Genomic DNA, 26,901 nt, shown 5'->3' on the forward strand with positions numbered 1-26,901 from the left:
TACCAACACAAAACCCGTTATTTTTTTATTTCCATATTTTTACCATTCAATGAGCTCTTCTTTTGAAATCATTTAACTCAATATACATATTAATGGATAAATACAAACTTTTAATTATTCAATTAAAAAAACATAATTAATAATTTAAAATTGATTATAAAATAGCACATATATTGATTGAATTTATTGTCGAGATTTGAATTAATATTTTTAAAAAGTTGAATATAATGAGATCTTAGATTTAATATTAACATCACAGAGTGACTAGCTCTTTTAGGTTATACTGAAGGTAACATTTGTAGTGGAAGTAAACAGTGATTAAAGTTTAACATTTTATATTGGAATGGGCCAGAATCAGTCAGCAGGAGGCGGTTCTGGGGGAGACAAAAAGGATGATAAGGATAAGAAGAAGAAATATGAACCTCCAATACCGACACGGGTAGGTAAGAAAAAGAAGAGGACTAAAGGACCAGATGCAGCTACAAAACTACCACAGGTCACCCCGCATACTAAGTGCAGGCTGAAACTGTTAAAGTTAGAACGTATAAAGGATTATTTACTAATGGAAGAGGAATTTATTCGCAATCAAGAGAGATTGAAACCTCAAGAAGAGAAAAACGAAGAAGAAAGATCTAAAGTTGACGATCTTAGAGGAACTCCAATGTCAGTGGGCAATCTTGAAGAAATCATCGACGATAATCATGCAATCGTGTCAACATCTGTGGGAAGTGAACATTATGTGAGTATATTGTCTTTTGTTGATAAAGATCAATTAGAGCCTGGATGTTCCGTATTGCTGAATCATAAAGTGCATGCAGTTGTTGGTGTTCTGTCTGACGACACAGATCCAATGGTAACCGTCATGAAACTTGAGAAAGCACCTCAAGAAACGTATGCCGATATTGGTGGCTTAGATACTCAAATTCAAGAAATTAAGGAATCAGTTGAGCTGCCCTTAACACATCCTGAATATTATGAAGAAATGGGTATTAAGCCACCAAAAGGTGTGATCCTTTACGGTCCTCCAGGCACTGGCAAGACACTACTAGCGAAAGCTGTTGCGAATCAAACCTCTGCAACATTTCTACGAGTTGTTGGCTCTGAGTTGATACAAAAGTATCTTGGTGATGGTCCGAAATTAGTGAGAGAATTATTTAGAGTCGCCGAAGAGCATGCACCCTCCATAGTTTTTATCGATGAAATTGATGCAGTTGGTACCAAGAGATATGATTCAAATTCTGGCGGAGAAAGAGAAATACAACGTACTATGCTTGAATTGTTGAATCAGTTAGATGGATTCGATTCAAGAGGCGATGTTAAAGTAGTTATGGCAACAAATCGTATAGAAACTCTAGATCCCGCACTTATTAGGCCTGGACGAATAGATCGTAAAATAGAATTTCCATTGCCGGATGAGAAAACAAAAAAACGAATCTTTAATATACATACCTCTCGTATGACGTTGGCAGATGACGTAAACTTATCCGAATTAATAATGGCTAAAGATGATTTATCCGGAGCGGATATCAAAGCCATTTGTACTGAGGCAGGTTTGATGGCCTTGAGAGAAAGGAGAATGAAAGTTAATAATGAAGATTTCAAGAAATCTAAAGAATCTGTTTTGTACAGAAAGAAAGAAGGCACTCCTGAAGGACTTTATCTTTAAATTAGTTATGGTGAATGTATTTATAACAAACTTATAATAATAAAATACTAAAACCTTTTTTTGATAAACTGTTGTATTTTTTAACCTTCAATCCTTTATTTTATTTAAGCGTTTCACTTTTTTAAAACTTTCAATTGCTAATAAGCACTGGAATAGCCAATCCTTGAAGTCAACTTCAAATATAACTTCGTCAATTTAAGGCATCTACTTACAACTTTGTTAAATGGTAATGGAGTCAAATTTTGTTATAAAATAATTGTAAAACTTGTTTGCAAAAGCTATTCAAACTTCATAGTCTTTTAACCTGTTAACCTAATAACCTGTTATTTCAAAAAATAAACACGATAAAATTACTTTTTACTTAGCTGGCCCTCTTTAAAAAATATTGTATCTGCATACTGTGGCACAATTATAAGCTTTGAACTCATTTAAAGAAGTTTATGCCCAAAATTGCGCTTACATATTCCTGTGCTAGTTATTTTATTCTCAACTTTAAAAGACGCAGATTTTCTTACATCATTGTTACAGCTGCTTAGAACATCTTAAATGAAAATGTGGGTTACGCACGTCTTGCTGGATAAAAATCTTTTCAATACATGCTAAGTGAAAAAAAAAAGAATCGTAATTTTACTCAAGACAAAAAACACATTCAAGTGTTTTGTTTTGTAGTGCTATAATGTGATTTTTATTGTCTTATCTTCATCTATATAGTCGGCATTTTCTGTTACAGAGTGCGCACAGAATCTGTATTATTGAACCTTTTTATTTTGTTTTCTACAACTTTCAAGTCTTCTTAACAGATCTATTTCAATAAACAGTTGGTACTTTACATACATACCTATAGTATATTTGTTTAACTTAAAAATTTTGTGTCAAATGTTAATATCTGCCCCTCTGGTGGGGTAGCTTTGAACACAATATAAAATAGAAAGAAATGATATTACTTTACTCTGAATCTACCTTCTATCAGTTATTTCTCTCTCACTACTACGTTACTTTTTTTAAAAAAAACCACTGAAATCTAGTTCCAAAATCAAGAATGACCCAGTTCGGGATGTTGTTGCACCCGAAGTGTTTGATGGGTTTAGGAAGTTTGAACGAAATATTCGGTATGTTGCGCTTCTTAATGTAGTAGGTTCGGACCACTTAACCCTTCTCTGCGAATAAATCCAAAACAAAGTCCACAAACTTGCAGTGGTCGGTAGGGCGGCACATTTTAACTGAGTGATATTGAAATGTGCCCCCTCTCCTTCCATAAAAGAAAAAATATAATATCCAACACTTTTTGCAAGCAAATAGAATTTTGTAAATACTTCGATTTCAAAAATACGAATTCCAAAATGTTAATATGGTGACTAACAATACTTACACCTTGTCCACTACAAATCTTCACAATACACTTCCCAAAGCTGCAACAAAAAATTTTACTTCCACCTTACAAAATATATAACATTCCTCAATTCTGGACTTTACAAAACAATGAAAACGGAAGGGGAAACTCTGTCAATTATTATACAACAGGTCTACCACAATATATATATGGAGAAAATTACCAATCATAAATGCTTTTAAATATTTGGCGAGAAATTAAAACTGTTCAAAGGTGTCCCCCTCTCCCCAGGGGAAAGATACAATTTCGTCATGGTACCTTTGTTTTATGTTATCTCTAATCAAACCAAATATAAAAACACTAAAATGTTTAATGGGCACCAATAATTACTGTTTTCAATTTTTTGGCTGCTCAAATTAGCAGCTCTACACAGAATCAATTCCTGTAAACACTTAACTTGACTTAAGTCGTAACGCTTAAATATGCAGTAAAAATAAACAGCTGTTTTGAATAGTATTAATGGTACGCAAACAAGAAAAGAGTAAAGCAACGTAATTTTGTATTTCTCATTGTGTATTTTCTCTGGTAATATAATTAACATAAACCATTAGAAAAAAAAGAAGTATTTTTAACAATATAATATCAAAAATATAACAAAAAAGAAAGAAGTGTGTTGTAACTTAATAAAAAATAACCTCACAAGCACGTACAATAATATTAAAATAATAATAATAAAAAGTTCTGGTAAATGTCAGATCACCATCCTTATTGATTACAATAATAAAATATATTTCTTAATTCTGGCCAATATATTATCTTATTTTACATACATATATATTTATCTTGCCCATCCAATAATTAACTAGCCTTCGATAATTATATTGTAGAGAGCAAGTCATTAGACCCTAGAAAGGCTTTTATCATTTTATATAAAAATTAAAACATAAAATAAAACAAAACGTTTTTTTTTTTAGTTTTCTTTATTAAATTTAAATATATATTTGTTTATCACAGAGCAACTTTCATTTTAATTTTAATATTTTTTTTTTTTTAAATAACAGCACAATTGTGAACGTCAGTATCTTTCTTAAAGTAGTGAGCACCAAAATTGCCTAACTTGTATTCTTTATTTAACAGCTGGATGCATCTGTTCTATTTTTTATTAGTTTTTGTTGCGCTTTCTATTATTAATTAATGGAATGTAAAAAACTGATACAAATACTAAGCCCAGTACAACATATTTAATTACAAATTTTTAAAAAAAACTTTTTAAGTGAAAGATTTAAAACCTTTTGTTTACTAAAAGATTCGTTTTCTGCAACAGCTTTAACAACGGACATGTCAATTCACAGGACTTCCTGTGAATATCTTTGTGGCGGCTGGGAGATACTACGATACCGATAAACACAGTTTCGTAGTGCGAAAAGTACAACAGAAGGAAGTTTTGTCAAAGTGGGACACCCATGGCGTATCATCGAACTCTTAAGGAGACGTCTCCCTTAGTAGAGCCTCTGCTTGTGAGCAATTAAGCTTACTTTAAGTTATTAGTTTAACTTTTAGTAAAAACGGCAGATTTTTTTTAGAAAATCCTTATGGGCCGAGGAGACCCAAATATTCTATACTAGTATCTTTATAATGGTGAAAATATCATGCCAGTTAAGTATAATGATGACCTAAGTTCATTTTATGACGAGTCATAAAGCAACAGCTTTACAAGCTTACGTCATCCTAATCATGACACTCGCAAAGACTAGACAAAGAACAAGTACTCCAAGAAAAAGATGCGAAATTATTTCAATTACGCAAAAGAAAACTGGGTAAAAAGTGAGCCCAAAGTAGCCCTAAGGACTAGGAGGATCGCAGCAGAATACAGACAGTTGCAAAAATAACAATAATTCATGGGCGCTAATGGCCATAGACGTCGATGCGCCGGCAAAAAAAAAAAAAAAAAAAAAAAAAAAAAATTCATAGGGAAGGGATTAACTATGAGGTTAGCATGCTGGACTCCCACGCGGAGGTCCCGGGTTCGAATCCAGCAGCTGACCCTTAGATTTTCTCTTCCTAGGAGCTTCTTACAGCTCACTGTCCGGTGATGGACAGTGTTGTCTGTAATGAGAGAACAGAGAAATCAGCTCAGCTGCTGATGCGACAAAAATAAAAAAAATAATTCATTTTAAGATTTTAAAAGGAGAGTAAATAATTTTTAAATCTAGATTTGATTTAAGTATCACTCTTGGTTTTAAATGTACCCCTTACTATCTTGTCAAGTACGTATTATGTGTTTTTATATAATATATACATATATTATATAAAAAAAGCAATCCTATATCTAATAAATATTGTATTTATTAGATTAAAATAAACACAAAAGAAAAGAATTCTCTAAATTTCCTCCTCAAAAGTAGAACATAGCTTATAAAAATGGCACTACTTCTTTAAAATTATTTTTGATTTGATATTTGCAACGCAAGTTACAATGACACTGGAATCCATGGCACCTTCTTAAAAAATTAATTTGTGCAAAAAAGTCGTCACAATTTTTTTTTTTTAGAATTCAATTAAAATCTTGTGTAAAAGGTTTATTTTTTTTACACTTTTTTTTAAAAAAAATTTAGATTCATAATAAATCCAAATATGAACACACTTTTCGCTGAATTCACCTTATATTAAGGTTATTTCCTAGAAACATAACCTATCTAGGTTATAACCTAGAAATTAACTTTAATGTGACATTATAAGAGAACAACATGGCCGACAAAATAATTTGGGCTCTTTTCAAAAATAATATAAATTACGACTACGTGGAATTTACAAAATATGAGATTTTGTTTATCATTAAAAAAAAAAAAAATCAGACTATTTAATTATTTATTTTTTAATAAATGAATTTAAAAAAATAAAAATGTAATTTTTAAACCTCAAAAGTAAATATATAACCTTTATTTGAAGGTTCTACCAGGAAAATTTATTGATTTGTTTATTAAGTGACCCTTAAATTAGTACTATCGTTAGACGGATGAACTAGACGGTAGGAATGTCAGCCATGTCCAAAATTATATATATCATCACTATTAACATATTATAAAATATAAATAAATGCCCCACCATTTTGATAATGTAACAAAACGTAAATTATAATCATAAATGTACGCATGGAAATATCAAATTTTTTAAAAAAAAACCTACAAATTAATTGCACTGATAAAATACATTGAATACAAAAAGGCAGATCTAACTCCGAGGCTTTATAACCCCAAAAATACAATAAAATTAATATTTTGTCAATCTTATTTAACAATAATAACTTTTTCTTAAATAGGTTAAGGCAGAAGGCTTATGCAAGAAAAATGAAATGTTTATACTATTATCCCAAGTATTTGCTGGATTATATTTTGAAATATTTGTCCTTCATTTTATCCTTCCACAGAATTTAGTTTCCATCCATGTCCGTACAAAAAAAAAACATTTAACAAATGAATAAAAATGAATTTATGCACATTAGCATGAATATAAAATTTATTTGGTAATTTTTTTTTTTTTTTTTTAATGATTTAAGGCGCGTCAACATCTAAGGTTATTGGCGCCCAATTTGGTAATAATAAAGATAATAATTGAGCTACCATGATGCGTCTTTCCCCCAAAAAATATTTTTCTACCAGCTCTGACTTAACAAAAAAAAATTAATAATAAAGTTCAACCTGTTAAAAAACAGTTATAGAAGAAGATTATTAAAATAACTTCACTAATTCTATTAGCGAAGCTACTACAATCAAATAAGAGAGTACTGCGTGGGGATAACCTCAGCGCAAAACCTACCTAAAAATTATTTCAATTCAGGATAATTTCTGATATCTCCAAAAACAGAGTTTATAAAAAAATCTCCGAAAATCTGGGCTCCTTGGTGAGAAGCTGTTCTCAAAATTCATTCCATTTATAGTTTAGATAGAACCTAGGTAATCCCATGGCAGTTCCTCAATTTTCTTAATTTTTAAGAAAATAGCAGGACACTTTTTTGGGAGGATTTTTTGCTGGCAAATTAATGTGATTATTAACCAACAATGCCTACATTCTGCAGGAGAACCAGCCATTCCTCTTTCTTTTCTTTTTTTTTTTTTAGGATCCTAAGGTGGTAAGAAGAATTATGATCACCCATGGAGTCGATGAGCGAAAAAAACTACTTTACAGGCATACTGGACGACAGCAATCTGCAGCCCCCTTATAATGCTTAGATCCTGCTTTGCCTGTTTAAAGTCTTTGTCAGAAACCAGAATTCTTGCAGAATTCTTTTCTCTATCGACAGAACCATCCGTGGAGATATCTAACCTATCTACGCCAGTTATCTATTTTGAATCACATAATCCAGAAATGTCACACTTCATTTTTCACACTGAATAATTTTTTTAGGTTAGGGTGATGGACAAGTTTCTTACTCGTGCTTCTTAGATAAAGTATTACGGCAGAACAACGAAACGCTCACTTTGACATCGTATTCCAAGCAAAGTCGGCGTACGATCTAGAGAACAGCTTCTCAAACTGCTTCTCCTATGGGAGTAGCCCAAGCAAAAAAAAAAAAAAAAAAAATTTGGGCTACTGTCGAAGAACGGATCAGGTAATCGCTTCCCTCCCATATATCACGTATTTTTCCGGCACATCTACCACAATCAAACTTTTTGTCATCATCATAGGTCTACTACACATTCCGGGTTAATATTTGATTCATAGTTTCAATATTTAGCACCATGTCGCTCTTTAATATCTCGTAATTATTAGGAAATCAGTTCCTGGTAGAAATATCAGTAAACTTACATGAGCGTTGAGTGTAAAATCATTTTTATTCATAACAACCACCATCTTAAGATCGAAATTTCTTTTAACACAGGCTTCAATTATTTTAGATTTAAAAAAAAAATCTACGCTCTAACCAAAAAAAAAAAACAAAGTAAAATCTCAAATCCGATCAAACTACAGTCTTAAAATAATTATCGTATTGGTAAGTTGTTAATAATCAAAAAATAAACAAGTTTCAACAGACTCAACCGTCTAATGGATACAATATAAGAGTTTACAATATAAGGCACCAAAACCTAAGTGCTACTTACTACATCTGTTACAAGTAGCACTCAAAATTACTTAGAGATCTCTCACTTCAATTACAGGCCACTTTAAATTAAAAATATTAATTTTATATTGGTGGGGGGCCAACTCCTTTCTACAACAACAAAAAATCTCTAAATTATGTTCTTTTTTTCTTTTTTTTTCAATTTTTGTCAGGCAGTTTTTTTTTTGTGTTCAAAATTAATATCTGAATGGAATCCAAACACCAGTAACCTCATCTCGTTTATAATAATGCGGTCGATTGTCTCGGAAGACGGTCACAGCTGGAAATGGATGTTCCTGGATGTACTTCAAGGATGCTCTCACCTGTGTTTTGTTTTAAATTTTGTTTTAATGACATTAGTAAAACATTAATCATCAATAACATTTGGTCTGTTTCATCAGAATCATCTCACTAATGGTTTTGTTAGATTTAATTGAGAATGTAGGTTGGTTACCTTTAAGACCAAAGGTAATAATAACCTAAGATGTATGACCTAAACTTTTTAGGAATGGCAAACAGATTACTATAATTGAAACAAGAGTACATTTTAAAGACCATAATGCCTGAATTATGTAAACGACCATGGTTCAAAGGTCAGGCCAATAAGTGAAATAAATTGTTGAGACAATAAGTAACTTGAGCTCTTCACAGCTTAAAGCTGAGTGCAAAGAAGAATACCTTAAACATATAATACTTAATAATACAAGTTTACGATAAGTGAGCATTATCATCACCAGCAACATTTATGTACATCAATGGGGGTACTTCAATCAGTTAAGTACAAAGATCGGCGAAAGGTCACGAAGGAGGAAAAATCGGGTAGTACTACTATTAGACAATAGATGGACGATAAGTAGAGGGAGGCGAGCTAGATTTTAGATTGTATTATTCTTAATAGTAAAGGTTCACAGATTAAATAAAATTTGCTCGCTAAATAATGAAAACCGATTAAAAAAAAAAAACCGTTTCAAGGGAAGCTTTAGACATTATTTATTTTAAAAATTTAAAACAAATTAGTTTTCAAGTTTAGAGATTTAATAGTAATTATCTTCACTAATAAAAACAGGGATGACCATAATTTGGAAGAACTTTACTTAGTGGCGTCATAACTCCTTTCATCGGCCCGGAGCCTGTCCTGGGGATCACCAGGGGTTCGGTTTGTGCGGCTCTCAGAGATCTGGGATCTGGGGGGGGGGAGCACAAAAAGAACTGGGTGATGTGTCCTGGAGGGGTCAAACACAGCAAGACTATTGATTGCCACGGCTGTGTCTATGCAAAGAACCAAAGAGACCCTGTGCTTGGGTAGAAATCAGATTACTCTGACCGCAGGCCTATTCACAGGGGCATGGGTAGGTTCAGGAAGCATCTGCGCAAGGTGGGGTTTATTAGCTCGGAACCGTTGTGAGCAGATTTATGTCAGGAAGAGGAGGAAACGGCCTCTAACCTGCTGTTCGATTGCGTTGCGATCGAGCGTTCGCGCTATGAAAGTTTTGAAACGCTGAGGCCGCAGGAGATAGTAGCGCAAAAAGAATTAGTAGGGAAAGTCCTTTAACCTCTTTAGAAGGGGAGGGTTCGCTAAGAAGAGGTTGGTACAATAAGTCTTTTGTGGCTGCGGTGCCACGGGGCGTAGGTCCCGTCCCATCTATTATTCTATTCTAGTAGCATCATAACCTACCTTCAAATCATAATATTCTTATCGGGGGACGGGCCAGATATATTTTTAATTAAAATTCATTTACAAAAATATATATATTTATTAAAGAACCTAACCTTTACGACAAAATGTGGTGGTTCCACCTGAGGAGAAGTGCTAAGATGTTGTAGAATGAAGTCGTCAGGCTGGTCCAGCCAAAGGTCGACCCCGCGTAGTGGATGATAGTTGAACGGACCTATCCTCAGCAAACCTAATCCGCAGTCGTAAACATCCAGTATCTGTGTAACATCATTACAAACTTTAAAATGGGGTATAAGCTGGTGGAGGGGGAAACAGAAACAAAGTTTGGAGTGATGAGGCCCCCCTCATATACATAAACTGAATGTGGATGAAATTTAGTAAGCATTATTTAGTATAAAAATATTTCATAAATTAAACAAAATTTGAATAAATAAGCCAGGTTTACCAACTATTATTTTTAAAAAAAGCAAATAAAATAAATAAATCAAAAGAAAACCAAAAAAGGGCACATTACTTGTTGTACCTGCTGGCCGCCAGTGAAATGCCTAGCGGACCTCAGCGCTTGTTCCGGTCCTTTGTCTGGAAATGTAGCCGGAAACACCTCTCCAGTTTTCACGTTCACACCAGCTCCGTACACTATTGGCCAGTGAATGCCACCTCTCACCGTTGTGTTCAAATCTCCCAGACATACGTTTGTCAATTCTACTTCTACTGGCTGTTTATGAAATGCATCTAAACAATTTATAATTCAATATTCATTCACTAGCCCATACTGCATCTTTAATAAATATTATCTAAGACATGTGAAAGGACTATTAATAAGTATGACTTATTACTGGGACGATCAGGTGGGAGACGCAACCAAGGGAAAGTCCACTTTGCAGGAAAATTTTTGAGATTATCTCTTTCTGCCTCTCTTAGAAAACTTTTTGTCTTCTTCTTGAAGCTACAGTTTCGATTATTAACCAGGTTGCTCGAAAAACGTTGACTTCCGTTTAACCAGTTAAGCGTGTTCGACGTGTATACTCGTTGTGAAAAATATAAAATTGCCATTAACGATACAAACTCGAAATTTTAATAAAATACAATAAAAATATTATTTGGTGAACTGCCAAGTATTTTATACGGAGTTGGTGGTGGGAGTCAGCCAAATGATAAGTGGTTGGTACATGTTTGGTCTCCGCATTAGAGATTGGGAATTACGCGCACAAATAGATGCTCTCAACCCCCTGTGCAATGCCCGTCTTTACCTTTTAGATAGAGATTCAGACCTCAGTACGAGCATGATTTCATTTTGCACAGAATTCAAAAAGCTCTTTTCTTTCTTGTAAAAGCTCTTGGCGTCGCTAGTTAACTAGGAGCAATGCATACGTGAAGACGGTGCAAGATTTTGAATGAGCACAGCAATGCTCTGTCTGTAATCTCAAGTCCCCAAAGATTGCAGAAAAAGTCGCTATTGTAAACTTTTGGTTGTTTTGCCCAGCGTTCGACGTCATGTATACGTCATGTGTATACGTATTGTCTGATTTTAATTCTGCACACTGTGTGTGGGGTTTTTTAAAATTAAATTCCACCGCTTAACTGGTTAAATTACTTTTTGTGTTTCAGACAATTGGGAAGTATGAGGTAATTACATCGAAGTCATGAAACTGTGCATTTGATTGGTACTCAAGCCACCGATTAGACTTGAAAAGAGCTATCGTACAATTTAATTTCGATAGAAAATAGGATTTCATTATTTTTTTTCCCCTCCAAAAGCAATGCCCAATCCACTAAAGTGCGCTAGTGGACCAAGATTGATTCTAAACTTTTGCCAAACTAAAATTAGAGCTTTTTTGTGCTCACACGTTAATTCTCTTAAGCTTGAGTTGTGGGTATAAAAGACAGAGATAAATAATTGGCAGTTTTATACCATAAATAAAAAAACCTAAGTGATAACATTATCGAGAAGTCCGGTGTCGATATTAGAAGTCTCCAAAGCGCTTTAAGGAGTATTAAAAAAACTAACAGGTATGTTTCCAGTGTGCTAATCTACAGGCTCGGAAAAACACAGGTTCGGAAAACACACCAATACTCGAATAGAGGTTAAGCTGGTGAAAAAGAAAGATTTTTGGCTCGGCCAAGAATCGAAGATAAAAAAAAAAAATCAAATTGGGATGACTAAAGAAGGTACGAATCTGTTTGGGAAGAGGCAATCAATACCACAAGGTGCTATAGACTAAGAAGGTTTGAATATTTATGCCAGATATTAGGCTTTTCCATCTATAATAATAAAAGAAATTACAGGAATATCCTGGTTGACAGAGGCGATGGAGCTGGCTCCACATTAATATGGGAGCCGTAATAGGAGATTTTGAAACTATTCGAACTTCCTGTATTTAACACAAGAAAACGGAAAATACAAATACATACGCAAAATGTTATAAAATAATTCTTCAGAATAATTATGTGGGTCCGAGTAGCCGCCAATGAGCTGCAGCTGGAGTCGTCCTTCAGGATAGCCGAGCGCCAATTCCTGTACCCTGGAGACCATAGTCATAATGCCTTCTTCGGTGCCCGCACCGTCACAGTGGGCCAAACCAACCGCTCCACTGCCTGTAATAAAATTATAATAATAATAACAAATCTTCAACGAGTTGCTTTCATTTTTCTTCATTGTTTTTGGTCAAAATACATCAATCTTAGGAAGAACAAATTCTAGGTATTCAAATTAGATCACAACATCGCTTTCGGTATCATTAGTTTTGGGCCAATCCGCAACAAGGAGCGCTTTTTCTTGATTTTTTTTTTTTCTTTTCAAAAACATTTGCTCAGGAAAACTGATTCTGGGTGGTTTCTCAGAAAACTGTAATGATGACTTCCTGTCAATTTCTTTTCCCCCAGGCCCCAGCCAAATTTGGAATTTTTGTTACTAAAAATTAATTCTTATTTGAATTTAATGATGATAAGTCTATAAATTAGACTAAAATACGAGTACTGCTCTGAAGTTGGCTTAACTACCCATCCTTTGTCAAAAAAAGTCTCCTTAACAGAATTACTATCTAGTTTAGTCTATAATTTAATTTCTATTTTCTAACCTATTTTGTATTTATTTCAATGTATGGAATTTGAAAAATAATATTCAAATTTTGTAATGAATGGATGGATGATATGTGTTGTAATGAATGGATGGATGATATGTGTTGTAATGGATGGATAGATGACTTTTGTTGCAATGGATGGGTAGGGGGAGACACTCTACCACTAATATGGACCTCCATTATAATCTTGCCTAAGCCTGGCAGTTTACGTTTTTGAGGTATTGCGTTAAAATGTTGAAAAATCCTCCCAAAAAAGGCAATCAGCTAAAGAACGTTTTCACGTTTAAGGAAGCTAATGAAAATGTATTACTTCCGGTGGAAGTTTAACACACGATCACAGTAATTCCTTCTAGCTAAATGCGGCAATGACCAGGTGACTACTGTTCAGATAGCGTCTCTTGAACTGGATACAAAATTCTTATTATTAAATATGGTAATTCCCCGTCTTAACAAGAACACTCGGTGATCAACCGTTATCAGCTAGAAGAAATGCATGGAGTAGAAACGAGGCAGTTCATAGATAAAGTTATGATCTAATTAGCTCTATCTGTTTAAAAAATATATATATATCAGTTAAGAAGAAACACTATTCGTTTTTTTGTCCAATAGTTTGTTTTTTGTCAGCATTTGAAGGAGACATATTGTTGGGGAAGAGATAAACTTCATTATCTCAACGCTCGGCGATAATGTCGTCCCATAACTAGCCAAAAGCAATAAACTCTGACCACAATCTATACTTACTGGAGTTCATTAATTTCTTAAAATATAATATCTCATGGATGAAATCATTAATTTATGGAAGGAAAACTGAGCGTTCTCTGTTCGCCATAACTATCTTTATGATACAAACCTTAAAATAATAATATTTCGAACCTGTATGCCTGAGAACGACCACTATGCATGTGGTAGCATCATCCGTGCCAATAATGTTCACATTTTCTGGAAAAGAAAAAGAAAAATTAGTCCATAAATGAGACCCGAGGATTACAGTACAAGATGAACATTAAGTTTAACTAACTGTCATGCGGTACTGTAATGGCCATTTCTCGCTGCTGGACGTACAACAGTCCGACGGGGCCGACCACCTTGGACGGCACGGCCAGAAAGGCGGCAGCCGCTTCGCGGAACTGTGGGTGCGTGTGGTGCAGAGTCCTGGTGTCCGGGAGCGGCTCTTCCAGCCGACAGCCGCCTACAGTCACCACCATGGCGCCTCACTGCTGCCCTGTCCAGCGTTCCTGTAACACCAACATCTCACACTTTGGGACGCTCTCGCTTCTTTCTTGTTTCGTTATACATCGCTTTACAAAACTTTCAATACATTTCTTGTTTGTTATGTTTTTTTCCCATGATTGCTTACTTCGAAAACTATTCCTGACAACATTCGTAGCCAGAAGTCATAGTATAGTTGACGACAATGGCAACAGAAATCCTTCACTAAGTCCATTTCCTGTTGAACTGGTCGATGTACAATTACTAATCGAAGTACAAACACTCCTACCACCAAGACAATCGAAAAGTGGTACTGAAGTAGCCCATCGAGATTTCCATACATCCTGAAGACCCTGGTCCATCACCCTTTTCGCTCATGAAACCTCCCAGAGCCCCCTGATTACTTTTCCATCTGACACTACTTCCCCCCTCCCTATAATACGCAGAAAATGAAAATGTTCTTTTCTTTTATCTCTCTCTCTCTAAAAACGTCACGCTGTTTATCACATCACTTCTAAAGAAACTGTTTTAAAATAACCTGTGATCTCTTGGAGTGGAGAGAGCCTTCTATCGTACTAAAACCTAACACCAGCGGAAGTATTAGGAGCGTTGCCAGTTTGTATTTTATTAAACAAGAAAACTCCCAAGTTGAAACTACACGCGACAATCAAGCCAACCAAAACTGCCGGATAGATGCGATAGCACCAGAGTAAGCCGCAGATGTGAAAACAAATTAGGTCAACTAAGTATGTAGGTTAGAGGTGGGCCCGAACTGACAAACAAACAGAGTGTAGATCGTGAACTTTCTCCTAGAAGATCGCCGCAACCACTACATCCTCTCGCCGACAAGTCTCAGGTCAACACTCGTACAATGCCAGATAGATCACTAGTTAGCTCAATATTTATTAAAATGAGATTTGCGAAAAATGTTTACTACATGTATCAGCGCTTAAGAAGATCGTGTTTGATCTTCGAATTAGAAAAGTTTACGGAACAGATGTTTGCGGAGTACTTATTAGTCCAAAAAAAGTACTTTTTAGAAATTGGTTTGAGGAAAACCGAAATCGAACAATTTGAAATACCATCACTTTTCTATTTTCCCTAAAAAATACTTCCACGTTTTCTTCTAACTATGCACTTGCATTTCATCTACATTTTTTTTTTATTTACTTAATAAGAAAATCAGTTTTGTACAATAATTACACTTTGGAATGGGCTGATATACTTCCATCTTGAAATGTTCTTACTTTTAATAAAAACCTAGAAAGGTGCCAATGAAACAATAGAATGGCTCTCTGTAATAACTAGTTTTCTTTCCAAGGAGCTTTGTACAACTCACTGCCCCGGTGATGCCCAATATTGTCTGTAACAAGAGAACACTTCCCGGAGACCGGTAGTGGTCTGAAAAAAAAAAAACTCCGGCCGCCAATGAACTCAGATCTTGGCAAGCCATGAATAGAAAAAGAACTAATTTGAATACCAGCTCACATTTAAGTTTTATTAATATTAAACCGGTAATTAAAAAACTCAATAATTCACTGAAATAGTGAAAAAAACTAAAATAACATTTTTGAAACTGTTTTTTAAAAAAAATTATTAATTATTAGTGAACACTAACACAGCTTTTTCTTGCTCATGTTTACGTACACACCTTTCAATTATACTAAAAATTAATTGATATCGATATTATAATTGATCACCTTAAAAGAATCGCTTTACGGAAAAATCGTATGAACTACGAAAATCTGTTCAGTACTACTGGTAACAATTTCTTTTTCCAAATTTGGAATTTTTGATACATTTTAATCCTTATTTTAATCGGTGCTAAGTGCAAATATTACTCTTAATTTTCTTTTAAGAAAAAAGTCGAACTACATCCTTTTTTTTTCTCAATTAATCGATATCTCCAGAAAAAAAAATTATTTCAAATGAAAGAGCACTATTTTGGACTCAGCGGTCCATAAAAATCAGCTGGTAACTTATAAAAGAAAAAATTTTGTCATGATAGTATCAGTCATTATTACATTCAAAGTTTTATAGTCCAATTCCATCTTAATATCAAAAATCAAACAGAAAATATTAACTTTTGCAAATTTTCATTTTCATTATTTTTTTTATTTATTAATTTTTTTTTTTTTAGTTACGCTAACCATTTACTCCACAATTGAAACAGACGGAAACCCACATAAAGGTATCGTACTCAGTGGAACTCAACGTAAGCATTTCCTTTAAAGACTCAAAACGTGAATGTTTTTATGAAATAAAAAAAATAATAAAATAAAATTGAAAAAAATAAAATCCTCCATGACGTAGCCTTTATCAATATGATATATTATCAAATCCATGATCAAATTGATGCAATATTATTGTTTTTCCAATAATCAATACAGAATCACAGAACTAGCAATATTTTTTTTGTTGTATTCCTAAATGTCAATGGGCAATCTTTTAAGTTGAAATTTCTATAAATTGTTTACACTTAAATTTACTAAAATTGTACGAAAAACTTACCTTTAAATTACGGGCAGATGTAAACTGGGTAATTCAACAAGAGATTGAATAAAAAAACTTTGGTAAAACTGGTTGTAAAGTAAATATACTTGACAAGAAACTGTAATAGATTATGACTGCTAGGAGATTCAAAATTTAATAGTACTCCGAATTTTAGTGTTGTACACCACCGTCTGCTCTAATGGTGGTGGTAGAGCGACAGTGCTGGGCCAAACGAGTCGTTCTGAAACTAACACTAGGCGCTGGCTTCTGGCGGTGAATAACCGAACTAAAGCACCTGCTCTGTCACATAAAAACCTAAATAAAGAACTGCTATGATGGTGCAGGTTATTTAAATTACTTGATTTGTGCAATAACCAATATTTATCTTATTCAAAAAGAAAAAAAAACTTTCTCCTATTCATTCAGAGATAAAGTGAATTTGAGAGCATCAGTTTGGTAATAAGTTTTTTTTGTGAAGGTAATCCCTAAGTCATGAACACGCAAATATAAAATCTGCCTTGCATCTCACGACTGAATCTGTCAAATCATTGCTTATAGATATCTAAATGGCACCGATAACGCCTAACATAAATTTCAAGCACCACCATTAAATAAGGAATTATTTTATAAAACATGTGAAAATAATTTGAAATTTGACTGAAATTTAACAGTATTCAAGGACAAGGTATGTAGGTGAAATGCGAGCACTTAAAATTTAAGTAATTAGAAGCTCAGTTAGAGAAAGTAAAAAATAGTAAAAAGCTAGGAAAAAAAGCATTGTTCTGTGACCAACTAAAGCGACAAACAAATGGTAATTTGAATTGCAATAGTTAATACCATGGTACCGGTCAATGACTAATAATGGTGATCAATTCGATCCAAAAATGAAGCCATAACGTTAGCAGGTTGTATAACAAATTAGTTTACATATGGTATGCATATTTAAGAGCTAGACATCTCCTTGGTAGCGGATGGGTAAGCACTAACGGCAGCCAGATTCCACAGAAAATGAATCCAGCCAATTCAATCCAGACGGGAGAAGTTACTGCTTACTGTATCTAAAGATTTTCTTTCCTTTAAAATGGACTATGGAGGTAGTAAGGACTACGTATATTTAGAGTTAGATTTATAAATCTACGTAGGAGGATCGATGGAGAAGGCTATTTCAGCATCCGGCATTGGGCTAGATACATTCGTGAAGAGCTGGCAACTGTTTCGAGGGACATCCTTTTACTTAGTAGAGTTTTTTTGGGATTAAGAGGTAGTTAGTTACTTAGGGGTAGCATGCAAGGTTTACAAGTCCTTCTCTGTTGATCAAGGCAAACCAAGAGCGCCAGACCAAGGCCATTTGCCGATCGCGACTTACTTCTACTTCTTATTGTGAGGCGTAACTGAAGCCGCTGAGAAATCTGTGACAGGATGAGAGGGAACGTTGTTTCTTATACAGTACAACCTCGATTAGCCGGGCTGACCTCCGGCTGTACCCACCCCGGAAAACTGAAATCCCGATTAAATCGAATACACAGTATAATCCATAAAAATAACCGTGAAGTTGAAAATCAACCATTTACGACACGTAAATCCCATGGTCTTTTGTAAGACCGTGGTAAATCCCAAGAAATTCAGTACTAATTGCCCCATATTTTGGGTTTTTACATGCAAACATACATACATAATGACCCTTCAAGAAAATCAGGTATAAAAGAGTTACTGCCACGCCAACAATTATGTTACATCGGAAGACAAAACATTTTCGTGTCGCTACCGGAAAATTAACTTTTGTTTCGCGGCGCCGATCCAGGTGTTCTTATGATGACTCAACGTGATCTCGGTTAATCGAGGTTGTACTGCACCTTGTCTAATTACTCCCCTAGTTTTCGAGATCTCAGTATTTGAAAACAAGAGGAGATAATACACACTAAAACGCCTGCTGGAAAACCCTATGCTTCCCTAGATTTCCCTTACTAGAACTAAAAGAGAATTCTTAGAATAGAACTCTTCTATTCACAGGGTGGAGTTCAAAAAAAACTCCTCGAGCTCCTATGAGAGTCTGTATCAGGAAGATGAGGAACCTCTAATTCGTCTTCATGGTAATCGCTAGGTAGCGTTAAGTAATTTTTTTTTTTTTTTGGAACTCAGCGATCAGAGTAGATCATAACGCAAAAACGACGAGAGGATAAGTCTCTTGATCTTACCAATAAAAGAAGCTTATAGTTCTTTAAATGTCAGGGAATGGTTCTTTCCCTGCCTCTTTGGTAAATCACCCAATTGGTTTTTAGCAAATATATTGGAGTGTGTTAGGCGCCACGGTAGCCGAGCGGTTAAGATACTAGACCCGCAACGCTAAGATGTATTGTTGGTTTAGTGGGTTCGATTCCCGGCCTCTAGACCTTGGATTTTATTTAAAATTTTAATATGAGAAATTTACAGTAAAGTATGTTTGCTAGTTGCCTCCCTCCACGACACCTAATTGGCTAGTTGGACGTTAAGCCCCGCCTGAAAATATAGGCAATTACTACTACTTACTATTGGAGTGTGTTTATTTAAAATAATTTGAATTTAGTTTCATTTATTTGTTGAAACAAAATTAAAAAACGTTTTATCATGAAAATATCTCCTTTTTCCTAGAAAGTTATTGCAAAACTTTTTTTAAGCATTTATTAAAATATTTGTATGTACTAAAGACTAATTCTGAGTTTTGTTAAGCGAATTTAATTTTAATTCAGTTAAGCGATAGTTCTACTGTCTGCAACATTAGTAGATTAACTTAACAAAACCAGGGTGGCCACTATATGCACACATAAACTAGACCGAGATTTTGCCTCGATACAGTACGGGGCTGCTGCTAACTCATTTAATTATCTCTATGATGGCCAGGGCCTGTATGATAACTACAGAATGTTCTGTGGACCATGCAACCCAAGAGATAAGAATGGTCCAACAACCTAACTTCAGTTATTATAATTAATTTGTTTTGTAGGTGGCCAGCCTTAATATATATGTACTTGTAAGTATGCAGAAAGATTAGTGAAATTTATTTGTTACCCTTTTTCGAACGGTCATATTCTTTTTTGTCCTGAATATAGTCATCAATGGAATGCATTTTTTTTTTTAATTGGATAGTCTTCATTAAAACATGAAACAAAAAAAGTTTTAGTCTCTCTTGAGATCGTACTAATGCATCACAATAAAAGTATTGTGGCGTGAGAACAGTTGAAACAAAGAGGATGTGCGATGACTGGCAAAGGCGCATCACAAGTGCGATCTAGACACAGGTGTGTGTCCGGCCTGAAGTGCACCTGAGGCAGGTAAACAGCAGCTGAAATGGCCACCCTTCCTACTCACACACACACACTAATATATGTTCTTATCTGTGTGCATTCGTCTTTTATTTATTATTTTATATTCAATATAAATATTTATACTAAATACATTCGTATTATCCAGAAATGAAGGACAAGCAGAGTAAACGTGTGAAAAACTAAATACCACAACAGTAAAAATTGCAAGTTCAAAAGAAAATGAAATTACCCGAAACTGCGCTGGCGTTGAATTCAGGACACCATTCTTATTTGGAACTGCAAATTTCCTTGAAGCCCCAAAGTTTGTTGTCCCCTTTCCCCGGGGGAACCCCATGGACAACTAGATTTATCAGGGAGGAACGAGTACACATTTTTTCTTTTTTCTTTGGAAAAGGGAAACGTATAGTGAAATCTACAAAATATACGATATATTTGGAGAGAGTACACCGCGTGGTAATGTAGTGGCATCACTGACTACCGAGACTCACGCGTCCGCCCAGTCTCTACAAAAACCGGTTCACATAATACTTCCTTCCTTTATTCTCATCAACTCCAATTTCGAATAACCGTACTCACTAAAAAAAACAAAAAAAAAAAAGCTAATATTGGTTCTAAACGCTGACCGGAAATCTTCTAGTTGTCACTCTGCGTCTGCCTTGCGTTGGTACTCTTTTTTCTACAAAGAGAGACCGTGCGTGGCTTCTTGCGCGTTTATTTATTGCCACCATGATTATAAAATTGTTGCTTGGAGAAATCCAATTCGACAATGCTGCCAATAAGCATTGTAAGCCTTATACTCTCGAAAAAGTAGAGAAAGAAAAGGATACCTGCCGGTCCTGCGAGTGATGGAACGATCACGATTCATTTGAGAATAAAGATATACTCCATTATAGATCAGCATAGAAACAAAGCTCAAGCAAGTCACCGGTAGGATGATAGGATAGTGGCCATGATCATCCTTACAGATGTTCGGCCATCCGTACAGATGTACAAAAATGAACACCTTCTTCTAAAGTTAGGCGCCACGCTAAGCCGAGCGGTTAAGAGGCGAGACCTGTAAAGCTAATGTGCATTTGTGGTACTGGGTTCGATTCCCCGGTCTTAGGCCTTGGATATTATTTAATGGTTAATAAAAAGAAATTTATAGTACAGTATGTTTGCTAGTCGTCTCCGTACTCGGCACCTAATTTGGTAGTTGGACGTAAAGCCCGCCTGAGAAAAAATAGGCAATTACTTTACTTAACTTTTTTCTTCTAAAGTTTAAGTGAATTCCATGAACCTTGCTCAGGATTTGATTATCTTAGGCTAATTAAATTGGTTCCCCCGCAGCGATACACAACTATTACTCTAACTAAATCATAACTCACTTGGGAAGGTAATGGCCTTGTTTCAACAACTAACTTAAGCTAGAGACACGCTTATTCTAGGTTAAACTGAATGATTAAAGGTTTTAGAAATTGGATAATATATTAGTAGAGAATGATAAAATTTATCAATTTTATATTTTAACTCAAAATACTCTCAGTAAAAAAACAAAAATGTCAACATTGTAAAAACAATGTTGAGTCTCAATATCTCGTTTCGTAATGTTCAGAAATCAATCGAAAGCACACACGAGTCACTTGCCGTTTGGTTAATATATTAACCAATTAATTAATAAAAATTAATAATAATAAGTATAAGTTACAATTTACATTTTTAGTAAGAAGAAGTCCAGTGTGTAAAGTTTTTTTCGTATTCAAAGGACTTCAAGAAATGTATATATTATATTTTCTGTAAACACCTGTGTTCAAAAATACGATACTATTACAATGCATATTACCAGAATTGGTACAAATAACAATAATTATTACATAAGAATGAAGAAATAACGCAGTGTTCTGTCCTCTTTGCCTGCCGACGTAGGAGTGGAATAAATGCTTGCTAATTCAGCCACATCTATTCGGAGACCACGTCCTATCAATTTAGTGTGATATAGTTTGTGTGTTGTTAAATGTGTGTGATTAGTATGGACAAGGTTACCTTGACTATTCAACTTCAAGTTGAAAAAAAGACAACCATTTTGATATCGTAAAGCAGCCGAAAGTTATAGATAAATATCTATTTCTAATCATTTTAACTTTTTCTTTACTTCGTAAGAAGTAAATAATTAAAATCGTACAGTATTTTATATTTTGAATTTTCATACAGGAAATAACAGCTCTGAGGAGTATTCTGAGCGTGTCTTTCCGGAACACTACCACGGAAGTAGTATACATCCATCGTAACCCCCCCAAAAAACGGAAACTCTTTCACAAACAAAAATATAATAACTACCTGTCAACGAACACCACAAAATAAACCCAATGACTTTACAAAATTTTTTTTTTGAAATATTTTTCAAGAACTAAGTAGTGACTTATTTTTAGCTCTTCCTTAAAGACGAAAAATCGTATATAGGCTCTTATAAACCCTCATAGACTACTCTCTTAGTGTAGTTTTGTATTTTAATTTATTTATTTTTGTGATAATCTCGAAACTGGCTATGATCAAGTCAGCAAGTCAGGGAATACGATCTTACACAGGAGAATGGAAATCAAATTATCTATTCTCAGCATCTAAGGATGGATGAAACTCCTAAATGATCAAGGAACAATTAAAAAAAAAAACATTCATTCATCTCTGCTATAACGGATAAAAGAATCAACGAAAATATACATATTTGCCCACATTTGGGTAAAACCTTTCCCCTAGCAACCAATATGTTTGTTCGGTTGCCAAGATAATCAAGAGATGGAAGGTTACTTTTTCTGTTTTATTTGAATACAATGTCTCAGCTCTTAATTCAATGGTAAGCATTTATAAGAATTAATAATATCAAACGTTTATCTTAAAATATTAAAAGAAAAAAAAAGGAGGATAAATTAGATAATTGGTTATGAAAAATTGCCTATATTTAATCGAATGAAAAGACAAAGTAAAACATCATAATAATATAAAAAGAGAAATTATTATTTTAAGGTTATACAAAAAAAAAATGATGAAATATTAAATACCAGTTTTTTGTCTATGAGTAGGTAAGACCGTGTAGCGGGAATACGATCTTACAACTGGAGAAGCGGTTGGGAGCCTTACCAGTTTGAGGTCAAAGCACGCAGCATCATAACGCGAGAGTTAACTCTCCAGTTTCACCCATGCGCCAAAGGCATTTATGCATTTAAACTACCTTATTAACATATAATTAACCCAATCTAAGCATTAAAAGTAATTATAAGGAAACTATCTCATAAATGTAATTTTAAAATAAGTGCAAGATTTTGTTTTCCGTTAAATAAACTTTAAATAAAGCGTCGAATGTCAAATATTATTCTAGTTTTTTTAATACAAAAAAAAAAGAAAAAGGTAAAAAAATGAAGCTTCCTTTTACAACTCTAATGAACAAAACAGGTTAAAGAAGTCAACATTTGTAATTCAAATCATGAACGTAAACTAACTTGTAGTTTTGTTCCCCGTGCAATAAGAATAGAATATTACGTTATTATTTTCTCACAGATGAAGAAGAAAAGGGAAAATAAAGAATACAAGGTGATAAATAAATAATAAAGAAGGTAATATGTTAAATAGTTCCGATACCAGATGCTATTTAAATATGAATATTATTAACATACCTTCACCAATCGCCAGAATATTTTTAGCCTTTATATATAGTAATTAACCAAATCGTGGTCGATGATAGGTTGACAATTTGAAGAGAATTTGATTATTAAAACTAGACGAAAAATTAGAGAAAGGGTTGTAACATAACAAACACATGAGGTCAGCTGGTACACTACAATGCAAGAAGTGCGCCTGTAGCTCTCCTAGCGGACAATAGTGGCTCAATTCTGTTCCTACCTTCGCCAACCAACCAACCGACCGCAGTCGAGTCTATCTACTGAAGATTAATTTATAATTACGCTATTTGAAATGAAGGGTATAACCACTGCAGATAGCATGCTTCCAAAAAACAGTGTTCAATTCGCTAATTTGGGTATAGAAATTGTAATGGAATCTCCGAAAAATTGGTGTTAAGTCATCGTGAACTGAATGAAATATTACTAAAGATCTTTTAATAAAATCCATGAGGAGACATTTACCATTTTTCTGCAGTTGATATTTGTAGAATATCCTTAAATTTAAAACATTCTCCACAGGATGACACATCTATTTTCAGATCAGCAGTACCTTTTTTAAAAGCTAAGAGTTGTGGATCAATTATTTAAGTTCGGTATGACAAGGTAGGCTTTTCTATATGGTTCATTTCAATGTAGTACACACATTCATTATCTGTACGGGGTTAATGAGAATTAAATGCTCATTTAAAATTGCAAGTTTGAAGCTAATCGCTTCAAACTGCGATTTACTGAACAACCTCTATCGATAATTGCTGCAGATTGAACATACTATCTGAGATCCACTAGCTATCAGTGCATTACACTTTATCGCGTAAAACATATTCAAAGATAGAACAGGGACACTACTTTGGAATTCGCTCAAAAACTGTCATTTTATTGTATTTACAATACTTTTTTTTTACATGTACATATAAATATTTGTCAGAATTTAGCGATAAAAATAAGAGTTTAAAAATAATCGATACGCCTGAAGTTTGAATATAAGAAAAACGTTTGACTGCTCGTAGTAAATATTTTATGGTACTTAACCGTTCATCGTGTTGATACAAGTCATAAAAAAGTAGGTCTTGCGGTTGCCTTTAAGAAAAATTATCGTGAATGTCTTCAAAACATATTCAATTCTTAATAATTTGAAAAAAAAAAACCTACATCAAGTTGAAATGACTCAGCAGAAGAAACCATTTTAGATATCTAAAAAATATCGATTTTTTTTGTCGATAAAGAAAAGTAAAGGTAAAACATCGTTACATATGTATAATTAAAATAAAAGCAATGTTTTTTATTTATTTATCTTTTTTGTAGGCACGCTTTACGATTAACTATCGATGATTTGTCTTGGATGAAGGGGAATAGGTAACAACTTACGATAGATTTTTTTTGTTATACCATTAAGTAAAATATATTGAAGCCAGGACTGGAAATCGAACCTAATAAGTTCCAATACATATTAGCTTTGCAGGCTGCGTCTGTAACCTCTCGAACACAATTCACTTTGTTAGTTTTTCGGTTGCCATGACTACCAAGGCACATGCAAATAAACTAGAAAATTATTCGTATTTTTGCAAATAGCAATTATTCAACAATCCTATGGACATAATATATAACCAGTTTAAAAAATATATATATATAAGGAAAATAAATAAATTGGCTTTATTTATTAAAAATACATATATTATTGTTAAATATTGCTTCAACAATTGAGTATAATTTTCTTTTTTATTGTAAATCCATTTATTGAATAGAAAAAATTATTATTTTATTATTTGTGAGTATTTTACATTCAAAATTTATAATAAAAAGAATATATTATTTTTTGGAATGACTTATTTTTTTTTTTAAATCTGCAAAAAATGTTTTTTATTTAATATATAAGTAATATACACAGTTTTTAAAATTTTCTATGGCGGGGGGAAAAAAAAAATTTAACTTAATATTAAGTTCGAAACATGGCACACATACTCGGCTCCATTATGTTTCCCGTATTCATTCTACAGGAAGTTGATGAGAGCAAAATGTTTTAAACAAACATTTAATTTACATATAAATATATAAATGCACAAAATATATATATATAAATTTATTTATTATTTAATACCTAAAAAACACAGTTCCTAAAAAGAATTTTATTGCTACAAGTTCATGACAACGGATGTGTCACACAAAAAAACATCTTTGAAAAATTTAAAAATTATTTTGTGATGTTTTATTTCATTGAATTCCTTTCAATAGGTCAAATTCGACCAAATTTTTTTTTATTAAGTATTTGTGATTATGTTAAATTTTTCGATATCGAATTCTCCGCAGGAAATGATTTGTTTTGTGTTCCCCCTAAGTTTCAAATAGAAAAAAAAAATATATTATTTCAAATAGGAAGGTAGAAGAATGTTTGAAAATTTATTGTATTTCATTTTGGCTCCTTCAAGAGACGTGATGTAAAAAACGTAAAGGGTCGAAATTCTTAAGCCGGAAGAATACTTAATTCGCCCCCTCTCTCTCTTTTTTTTTTTTAGAATTTCTTAAAAATGGCTGCAATGATCTTCTTTAAACTTTGTAACATTTAATGAACATATTTTGTAGTACCTATATTTTAATTTGAAAGATGTTTCCAAAAGAAATCGCAATGGCCGTGTTAACAACGCTGTTTAGGCGAAGGCAGCCGAGAATGTACGAAGCCTTGAAGGTGAAGCTTTTACGATAAGCTGTGCAAGTCTCTTGGGAGCGATTTCATATTATTCAACAATCAACAATACCCGTTACACCATTATTTCTTCGTGGAATTTACTAGAAGAAAACGTTTTCTTCTTTTTTTCAGGGTCAGAGAAATTTTCTTTTATAAATAGTTTGTTTTACTTTACAAGTATCATTAAAGTCAGTAAAAACTGTACCACCTCTAAAGAAGTCCCACTTTAAGACATTGACGATAAAAGATTTTTCAAAAAAGCCTTCTTTCACCAGTTGTTGCCAAAAAAAAAGAAAGTATTTTCTCCTAATAATTTACAAAATATTTTTACAATAACTTTATTTTTATTTTTTGGTTTGGATGGTTGATTGGGGACCAATTATTCCTAATGAATATAATCCAGTGTGACTGTTTTCATTAATGCTTACAACTATATTGACAAAGAAAAACACTAAACATTACTGCCCAAGACTCAAGAAACTATTTTATAAATAAATACAAAAACAAACTCGAAAAGTTTGTTCCTATTAACGTAAAGATTTTGGTAAACTTTACCATACATACAAGCTTACGCACACACTGTAATGATCAGCTGTTTAATTTTTTGTAGTTCCTAATTATTATTTTGCCAATTAATAATCAAGTATTGGTCACAGAAGAATGTCGTAATTATGATGACTTTACAACGAACTAAGAGTAGTGCTTTACGAAGGAC

General features: G+C 33.6%; 2 protein-coding genes across 5 annotated transcripts; one reads left to right on the plus strand and one right to left on the minus strand.

The window, feature by feature from the left end:
• Nucleotides 1-252: 252 nt before the first annotated feature.
• Nucleotides 253-1,734, plus strand: Rpt2 (26S proteasome regulatory subunit Rpt2). Its single transcript, XM_074112710.1, has one exon. It carries the CDS (start codon nt 344-346, stop codon nt 1,664-1,666), a length of 1,323 nt encoding a protein of 440 aa, XP_073968811.1. The 5' UTR covers nt 253-343; the 3' UTR covers nt 1,667-1,734.
• A 5,355-nt stretch (nt 1,735-7,089) lies between these two features.
• Ntan1 (N-terminal amidohydrolase 1) lies at nt 7,090-23,645 on the minus strand. 4 transcript variants are annotated; one of them, XM_074112713.1, is made up of 8 exons: nt 23,501-23,616; nt 19,597-19,675; nt 13,868-14,084; nt 13,723-13,788; nt 12,182-12,364; nt 10,284-10,501; nt 9,865-10,026; nt 7,090-8,417 (listed from the first exon to the last, which is right to left on the minus strand). In XM_074112713.1, the coding sequence occupies exons 3-8, from the start codon at nt 14,052-14,054 to the stop codon at nt 8,292-8,294; spliced, it is 942 nt and encodes a 313-aa protein (XP_073968814.1). In that variant the 5' UTR covers nt 14,055-14,084; nt 19,597-19,675; nt 23,501-23,616; the 3' UTR covers nt 7,090-8,291. The 4 variants fall into 4 exon arrangements, with proteins under 4 accessions (XP_073968814.1, XP_073968812.1, XP_073968813.1 ...); XM_074112711.1 differs by lacking the exon at nt 19,597-19,675 and having other exon boundaries at nt 23,501-23,642; XM_074112712.1 differs by lacking the exons at nt 19,597-19,675; nt 23,501-23,616 and adding an exon at nt 16,570-16,710.
• Nucleotides 23,646-26,901: the final 3,256 nt, after the last annotated feature.

The sequence above is a fragment of the Rhodnius prolixus genome, unplaced genomic scaffold (genome assembly GCF_049639745.1).
Source record: "Rhodnius prolixus isolate KJV_2025 unplaced genomic scaffold, Rpr scaffold_1, whole genome shotgun sequence".
NCBI lineage: Eukaryota > Metazoa > Arthropoda > Insecta > Hemiptera > Reduviidae > Rhodnius > Rhodnius prolixus.